At 44.4% G+C, this 9,657-nt stretch overlaps 1 protein-coding gene across 1 annotated transcript; it reads right to left on the reverse strand.

Annotated features, from left to right (window-relative positions):
• Positions 1 to 8,213: 8,213 nt before the first annotated feature.
• LOC124524437 (olfactory receptor 10H1-like) lies at positions 8,214 to 9,374 on the reverse strand. The gene has a single exon (XM_047096715.1). The coding sequence runs from the start codon at positions 9,372 to 9,374 to the stop codon at positions 8,415 to 8,417; it is 960 nt and encodes a 319-aa protein (XP_046952671.1). The 3' UTR covers positions 8,214 to 8,414.
• Between the last annotated feature and the right edge of the window lie 283 nt (positions 9,375 to 9,657).

Genomic DNA, 9,657 nt, shown 5'->3' on the forward strand with positions numbered 1-9,657 from the left:
TGGCCAGTTGGTGGTGGGGAAAATGACAGTAGGGCTGGGGATGATAATGTCCATCTCCATAAGACTGATGTAGGGATTCAATGTAAGAAAATACTGAGTGTGTATTGTTGGATGCGTCAATAGGTGTTGGATACCTGCTGCGTATTTGCTTTTTCCAAGCTGTTTGTGCCTTTCTTGCATAGGTTCTAACAATGATGATCTCTTGTTTAAGACCCCATGTGATGAACTCCATCCCATTCTGTTTAAGAAAGTGCTATCTAGCTATGGTTTTGAGGGAGATTCACATGGATGTGTCGGGCACTGATGCCCATGGTTTTTCTTGAATGGAGGATCAGGGGAAGACTTTCCTTTCTCTACCATAAGGATAAATAAAAATAAGCATAATAAAAAATGCCACCAGAGTGGGGGCTTTTCTTTCAGACACTGGGTCCAGTGTTTTATATACCCCTTAATATAAAAATGTACAAAAAGTAAATAAACTATTTCTCTCCAAGAAGCTGGTTGACTGTGTATAATTGCTTCTGCCTTTGTAAGGGATAGAGTCTAAGGGATATTTTCTATCTTGATCTGTGTTGAGTGAAGGATGTCAGAATGTGAAGTGAAGGGAAAGAGGAAGAGACAGAGGAAGGGAGGAAGGGAGAGGAAGAGAGAGAGGGGAGGAGAGGGTTCAGTGCTTGGATAAGAACACACAGAATGTCAAAAGGGTGTTGCTATCTGGCATCTTATGGAAATCCTTTTCCATTTTTCCCCAATTACTTTCAATAAAACATAGATTTCTCATTCCCATATTTACTTGAATCTATCTGCGGGATGTGTTGGAGGGCACAGTGCTATATCAAGATGGCACAAAGAGAGGTCAAGGGTGTGGGTACCCCTTTAGGCAGATGAGAAATGTTGGTGAAGGTCACACAACATGTGAAGGAAGGGGTTACATGCAACTTTAGGTCTGTCTGACTCCCATGCTGGGGTTTGGGAAATCATATGTCTGAGGATCCACAAGGGGGTCTTCTGTTGGTGTAAATTCTTACTTAAACTGTAGCCAGATATTTGAGCTGCAGGCAGAGGATGCTTCATAATAATAAACCTAAGGAGGGTTGTCACATATGAGTGCCTGCTGTTTGCCCAATGTTGTGTGAAGGGTTTCTGATGCATTCATTCTTCAGACTCTCAAATTATTCTTTCTCCACATTTATTTTTTTTTCAACGTTTATTTATTTTTGGGACAGAGAGAGACAGAGCATGAACGGGGGAGGGGCAGAGAGAGAGGGAGACACAGAATCGGAAACAGGCTCCAGGCTCCGAGCCATCAGCCCAGAGCCGGACGCGGGGCTTGAACTCACGGACCGCGAGATCGTGACCTGGCTGAAGTCGGACGCTTAACTGACTGCGCCACCCAGGCGCCCCTCTTTCTCCACATTTAGATATGACTCACATCTATGCCTATTCATGTTTTTGAAATGCAGAAAATGCAAATCTGATGGATAATTTGTCCCAGGCCACAATGTACATGTGTGTGCAGTTGGTGATCAGGAACCCACCTCTCAGGTGTCTACAGAGAGAAGTGAGGTCATGACTAGGAGGAGAAGGCTGTCATTAGAAGGAAGAGAACCCTTTCAGGGAAGGAGGGCAGGTGCAGCCCTAGGTACACACCCCTTTCACACAGCCAGAGGGAAACACAGACTCCAGAGGAGTTTATGAGACACTTTGTCTCATGAACACTGACAACGAGAGCTTGGCAAAACCGGCTACGGCAGTTTTGGGGTTCCATTCATTATTTTGCTCATTATCGTTGTTACTGATGGATGCCCCCACCATTCCTAAGATGTGCTTCTCCAGAGCCCGTGGCTGCGTTCCCTGACCCAGCAAGAGGGAGTGTGCAGATGAGATGCAGTTAAGATCTGAGACAGGGGAATTACCCTCATCACCCAGATGGGCTGCTATAATTGCAAGTGTCCTTATACAAGGGGGCAGGAGGGACCAGAGACAGGGAGCAGCAGGGGATGTGACACCGGAAGGAGGAATTGGAGTAGCTGAGGCAGGAACCACGAGCCAGGGGATGCGTGGTGCCCTCGAAGCTGGGAAAGCAGGAGACACATCCCTCCCCGGATCCCCCGAGGGACACAGGCCTGCTCACACACCTCATTGTGCCCAGTGCTTGCAGACCTCTGGGCCTGGGGCAGGCGGGTGCAGGGGGAGCCCAGCTTTGTGTGTGGCTATGACTGTTCCTGTGTACAGGGGTCATTTATTTCCACAGAGTGTGCGGGATGTTGCTAAGTTTGCGGGGGGGGGGGTAAACCCTTGGCTCTTGATTCTCTTAGCACTGGCACGTGGTGCAGAGACCTTGTGTGTGCGCTGCAGGGTAGCTTGTGTGAGTTATTTGTACTTAGCAGGATTGCCATACAGGACAGCACACATCGGTTCTCCTTTCCCCGGTTAACCTCCCCACTAGGATGCAAGCTCCTGGGGGCAGGGACTCTGTCTGGACACCATCACAGCTCCGCCATGCTTCGCACACAGTAGGTTCTTAATAAATGTATGTCAACTGCCTGGAAAACTCAATCTTGTGAGTAACTAATGTTCTAGTGCGATTACAATGCATTATAGATTATAGTATTATAAAATACAATATGTATTGAACTATATATATTTTATACTGTGATATTGTATATAATATATATAATATACAATATTATATGGCAAATGTCAACACAATATATAATATACTATATTAATATGGCCTATATTAACATAATATATAATATAGTATATATTTCATATATTGTATAATATATATTATATTTCCATATATAAATATAATTAACATAATTACATGACATGATAATATAAAAAATAAAAATATATTTGATGTAATAATATATTAAATAATTTAATATGTATTTTATATATTATTATTATTTTATTATTTTTATATTATTACACACTTTTAATATTAATAAATCATAGTATTTTTCATACATAATATATATACTTATGTTATGTATAAAATGTAATATAATTAAATTTTATAATTGTATATTATTATTACATGCTTTTAATATTAATAAATTATAGTATTTTTCATATGCAATGCATATACTTATGTTACATATAAAATGTAATATAATTTAATTTTATAAATGCAATGATAATATGTAATCAGTAATATATCATATAATAAAAACACAGTATATATTTTTATAATATATATGATTATATATTAATGTGATATTATATATAATACATTATCTGTTATGTACTTTATATAATGTTATATAATATATTGTACAATAATAATTTTTAAAAATGTAATGCAACATAACATATAATATCATATTACATTATATTATTGATTCACATGAAGATGTTTATTACAGGAAGAAATAAGGAACGAACCCAACATTGGTTTGGAGTTTTGGGGAAGTACTGTTCTTTTTTTAAGTTTATTTATTTATTTTCAAAGAGAGAGAGAGAGAGCAAGGTGGGAGGTGCAGAAAGAGAGGGAAAGAGAGAGAATCCCAAGCAGCCTCCACACTGTCAGCACAGAGCTGATGTGGGGCTCAAATTCACAAACTCTGATGTCATGACCTGAGCCAAAAATCAAGAGTCAGACACTTAACTGACTGAGCCACCCAGGCACTCCTAGGAGCACTGTTTTAAAAACTACACAAATTTGGGGCGCCTGGGTGGCTCAGTCGGTTAAGCGGCCGACTTTGGCTCAGGTCATGATCTTGCGGTCCGTGAGTTCGAGCCCCGCGTCGGGCTCTGGGCTGACAGCTCAGAGCCTGGAGCCTGTTTCAGATTCTGTGTCTCCCTCTCTCTGACCCTCCCCTGTTCATGCTCTGTCTCTCTCTGTCTCAAAAATAAATAAACGTTAAAAAAAATTTAAAAACTACACAAATTTATTTAACTCATGTGGATAACATGGTAGAGTTTTGTATAAAAAGTGGAAAGCCACCACACAATACTTACTAAGCTTGCACACAGCTCAGAGTTGATGTAGCATACAGGACATAGTGATTGTAAGATTTACAATATCCTTTCAAAAATGGAATGTCAACCAACACCAGATTGTTCCAATTCAACTTAAAAAAAAATTTTAACGTTTATTTATTTTTGAGAGACAGAGATAGAACACGATCGGGGGAGGGGCAGAGAGAGAGGGAGACACAGAATCTGAAACAGGCTCCTGGCTCTGAGCTGTCAGCACAAAGCCCAACACGGGGCTTGAACTCACGAACTGCAAGATCATGACCTGAGCCGAAGTCGGATGCTTAACCGAGTGAGTCACCCAGGCACCCCCCAATTCAACTTTTTAAAGATCCTAGCATAATTTTTTTTAACAAAAGACTAGACTTGGGTTTTTTCTTTATTTTTCCATTCCTACTTAGAAAAATGACTACAGGTACTAACAAGCTCTGAAGTGGGACTCAACCCAGGTGTGTCTGCACAGAGACCCTGAGCTCCTTCCACTTGGATTTTAAATAGTAGTCATAAGAATAATTATTATTATTTTGAATTCTTACTATGCACCAGGACCCGTTTACTAAGCACTTGAGGGGCATGATCTTACATAAACCCCAAGCAGCTCTGTGAAGCACAGACCATTATCATGAACAGCATGTGGCCAAGGGACTGGCCATGGCCTGGGGGGTTGAGGGAGCCCCTCGAGGAAGTCCTTCCAGGCTGGGCTCCATGGAGACCCTGAGTGATATCCACTGAGCTTTCTTCCTTCCTTTCCCAGAGGGACTGCCGTCATGCTGGGGCTACACCACAGTTCCATGTCTGAATTCCTCCTCACGCATTTCCCAGTCCACTGTAGTGGAAAATTCCAACGGAATCAATATAAAGGGGGGTGAGCTGTCAGCGAGATCACATGCCGCTAACCTTTGGCAAGTTACCAAGCCAACTAGACATTGCACCAGTAAAAGTTGGGTAATTAGGGAGAAATGGGTACTCTGCGTGAAAGGAAAACAAAATGTTCAAAATGCAGATAGAAAGTAAAATGTGAGAGAAGATTCATTTCAGGAAATGGGAACCAGAGAGATAGGTATTGCTGTGCTGATTTTTGAAGCTCCCTGAGTAAGAGTGGGTAGATCAGAGAGAGTATCAGTGGCACGTTGGAAATACCATCTACGTATTTTCTCTCTTCCTTGGTTTCCTTGCCTATAGCAAACAGGCAGCTCGTTAGAGGGAATTCTACCTGTTGCGTGGTGATGCCCCCTCGCGTTTGTTTGCTCCGCTCCACATCAGGGTGACCCAGGGGGAAGAACAATAGACTCCCAAGGCAGCAAGCCTGGTTCCTCCTGGGTCCACTTTGAAGTCAGGTCTGACCAAGGTGCATTCAGCAGACCAGTGCAGCTCAGCAAGGTCATGACAATGCCACACATTCGTGGGCAGGTAAGGAAGAAGCCTTATAGTCTATGTCACGTGGAAACTGTCTAAAACCTAACACCTGTGTTCTCTGCACCACGTTCGCGTCCAGGCTCTGAGCCATCGGCTGTCCCTTTCCCCAAAGATACCATCACTACCAACAATAGGGTCTTCTCCTCTCTCCCACTCGTTTCCCCACCCAGCGGAGCCCACAGCCCCATCAGGTGAAGCCACCGCTGCTTTCCTTGCCTTGCCTGGCTTCCTCTCTCTGTTCCACTGCTAATGTACAGAAAGAAACCTCTCTCTCTCTCTCTCTGTCTCTCCCCTCCATTCCCCTCCCCTGCCCCCTCTTGCCCTGCATCTTCACACCTAGTGCTCCATTCAGAAATAAGTTTATTCCTATGACTTCAAAGGCAGCAAGAAATTATAAATAACAAGACATTGTTTGTTGGCACAAATTGCCTTCCTCCCCCCCCCCCATTTTCAGGTTTTTAGGAGTAAAGAAATGCTATCTTAAAAGTACTCAATATAAGGGCATTAGGGTGGTTCAGTCAGTTAAGCGTCCAACTTTCGGCTCAGGTCATGATTTTCAAGGTTTTGTGAGTTCAAGCCCTGAAAAAAGCTCTCTGTTGTCAGCACAGAGCCAACTTTGGATCCTCTGTCCCCCTGCCCTCTCTGCCCCTCTCCCACTCACAGACATGCTCTCTCTCAAAAAAAAAAAAATTAAAAAAATACAAAAGTAATGAATATAGCATAATGCTCAACACATAGTATATATTCATATAGTGACTATGACTAACTGTTACCATTGCTAGACCAGCATCAGTGACAGCAGCCCAAGAGCCAGAAATAATGCTACTGTTTGCTAATTCAATCCCACACATATGCGTGGGGTGACTTCCCTTTCCCCACATCCTTATATAACCACAGGTATGGAGAACCGATGAAAGTTCACAGACATGGTCATTTTCAAGGAGATGAGCCCAGCCAAAACTAACATTCACCCCTACTTCACATTATGTTCAAAAATTAACTCCATGTGGACCAAAGACTTAAATGTAAGAACTGAAATTATAATGTTCTTAGAGACAACATAGCTGTGAATCTCCGTGACCTTGGACTAAGCAATAGTTTCGTAGACATGACACCAAAAGCGTAAGCAACAAAAGAAAATGCATAGATTGGATGTCATCAGAATAAAAATCTTCTGTCCTGCAAAGAATACCAACAGGTTCGTGAAAAGACAAGTCAGAATGCGAGACAATATTTGAAACTCACAGATCTGCTAAGGGCCTTGTAACCAGAAACTCTAAACAATTAGCCACAACTTAACAAAGAGACAAACAACCTGATTTTAAAACTGGGTGAAGTATCAAGGGCATTTCTCCAAGAACACACAGAAATGGGCACCAAGCATGTGATGAGATGCACAACGTGATTACTCATTAGGGAAATGCAAGTCAGAACAACCAAGAGAGAAACTTCACAGCACAGAGATAGCTACGATAAACAAGACAGATAATAACCAGTGCTGGCAAAGATGTGGAGACATTTGAACCCTTCTGCACTGCTGGTGAGGATACAGAATGGTGCAGCCACTTTGGAAAAGAGTCTGGAACATTCTTCATAATTAAACATAGAGGTACCATTGCATCCAGAAAACCCACTCCTTGGTATATATGCAATAGTACGAAACTATATATTCAAGCAAAAACCTTGTACTCAAACATTCATAGTGGCAATATTCAAAATAGCAAAAGTAGAAACCCTGAGATGTTCACCAAGCGATGAACAGACACATGAAGTCCAGTATGTCCACACAATGGAATAGTGTCTGGCAATAGAGGAATGAGGTTCTGGGGCGCCTGGGTGGCTCAGTTGGTTAAGGGTCGGACTTCAGCTCAGGTCATGATCTCCAAGTCCATGACTTCGAGCCTCACGTTGGGCTCTGTGCTGATGGCTCAGAGCCTGGAGCCTCCTTCAGATTCTGTGTCTCCCTCTCTCTCTGCCCTTCTCCCACTCGCCCTCTGTCTTTCTCTCTCTCTCTCTCTGTCTCTCTATCTTTCTCTGTCAAAAAAAATAAATAAATATAAAAAAAAAGATGGGGCTCCTGGGTGGCTCAGTCAGTAAGCATATGACTTCGGCTCAGGTCACAATCTCATGGTTAGTGAGTTCAAGCCCTGTATGGAGTTCTGTGCTGACAGCTCAGAGCCCAGAGCCTGCTTCAGATTCTGTGTCTCCCTCTCTCTCTGCCCCTCCCCAACTCGTACTCTGTCTGTCTCTCTCAAAAATAAACATTAAAATTTTTTTTATAAAAAGGAATGAGGTTCTGATACGTTCTACAACATGGAAGAAACTTGACATTATGCCAAGTGAAAGAACTCAGTCAAAAACATCCCCTAACATATACTTCCATTTGTAGGAAATGTCCAGAACAGGCAAAGTAGATGAGTGAGTCCTGGGGATGAAAGGTACAACATAGGGAATGTGTCAATGGTGTTGTAACAGCATTGTGTGATGACAGATGTATACAATTGGCTGAGCATATGTTGTATAATTGAAACCAAGGTAACACTGTGTGGCAACTCTACTGCAATTAAAAATTTAAAAAATACATATTTTTTTGAAAAAAAAGTGGTTTTCTAGGGCTGGGGGTTAAGGGGGTTGGGGAGGAAATGGGGAGTGACTGAATGGGAATGAGTTTCTCTTTTGGGTGACAAAAAAATGTTTCTAATTGATCGTGGTGAGGATCGCATAACTGTGAATATACTAAAACCAACTGAATCGAGTACTTTAAATAGATGAATTATACGGCACATGGACTATATCTCAGTAATGCTGTTTAATTATAAAATAAAATTAATATCCAAGACACAAACCAAGGGAGGAAGAAGCGGAAAAGTTCACATTAGTACCTGCTATGCCATGGGTGTCATCACACAAATCTATACCATTCTTACTAGGTTGGCATTATTAAGCCCACTGTACAGATGAGGGTATGGTCATCCTTCCCCTTCTTCAAAAACTGCCTCCACACTGGCCACTTAGATGCTGGAGGGATGGAGTTTTCTGAGGAAGGTCTTGGTCATGGCAGTCTTTAGCTCCTTGTTCCTGAGACTGAAGATGATGGGGCTGAGGAAGGGGGTGAGGACCGTGTAGGTGATGGCCATCAGGGTGTCTCTTTCCAGAGACTGGGGGCCCTTGGGCTTGAGGTAGATGACAGAGGCAAAGCCGTAGTGCACAATGACCACAGTGAGGTGGGACGCACAGGTGGAGAAGGCCTTGTGCCGGCCCTCAGCTGAGGGGATCCTCAAGATGGTGGCCACGATGAAGGCATAGGAGAGGAGGATGAGGAGACAGCAGCCCAGTAGGGCCATGATGCACACCAGCCCCACGCCCTTGGCCACTACTGGTACATCAGTTCCACAGGCCAGCTTCAAGAGAGGGGGCACATGACATAAAAAATGGTGGATCTCATTGGGTCCACAGAAGGTGAGGTGGAAAACGGCCGTGGTCACCACCAGCCCCGTGACCGAGCCACCTACCCAGGACCAGGCCACCAGGCAGGCGCAGCCGCGGGGGCTCATGAGCACATTGTAGCGCAGGGGGTGGCAGATGGCCACGTAGCGGTCGTAGCCCATGACGGTGAGCAGGAAGGAGTGGGTGAAGCCGAACGTGAAGGAGAAAAACATCTGGCTGGCACAGGCCGCCCAGGTGATGGTGCGGCGGGTGGAGAGCAGGTCGGCCAGCAGGCGCGGGGTGATGGCCAAGGTGTAGAGGATCTCGGAGGTGGACAGGGCGCACAGGAAGAGGTACATGGGCGTGTGCAGGCTGCGCTCACTCCAGACTGTGGCCATGATGAGCAGGTTCCCCAGCAGCGTGAACAGGTACATGAGCAGGAACAGCAGGAAGAAGGCGGGCAGGAGATGCCTTGGGAAGGTGGAGAAGCCCACGAGGATGAATTCGGACACGGAGCTGTGGTTTCGGCCCAGCGTGGCAGCCATCCCTGGGTGGGGAGAGAGCAAGGGCGGCCAGGTGGGCGGGAGCTACGGGTGTGTGCTGAGCCCAGCCTGGGAGGACTTCCCCGAGGAGGTACCCCCTCACCCCGCAGGCCATGGCCGGTCCCTCGGCCACAGGCTGCTCGTGAGGACGGTCAGCGCTCCTCTGAGCTGCACGGGGTTCATGGAAGATCCTGGGCCTCAAGTGCTTAGCGCTGGTCCTGGTGCGTGGTAAGAACTCAGTAAAAAATAATACTGACAATTATTATGACTACTGCTATTACCATTA

The sequence above is a fragment of the Lynx rufus genome, unplaced genomic scaffold, assembly GCF_022079265.1.
Source record: "Lynx rufus isolate CCGP_SWC_20201006 ecotype Redwood Valley unplaced genomic scaffold, mLynRuf1.p SCAF_4, whole genome shotgun sequence".
Taxonomy (NCBI): domain Eukaryota; kingdom Metazoa; phylum Chordata; class Mammalia; order Carnivora; family Felidae; genus Lynx; species Lynx rufus.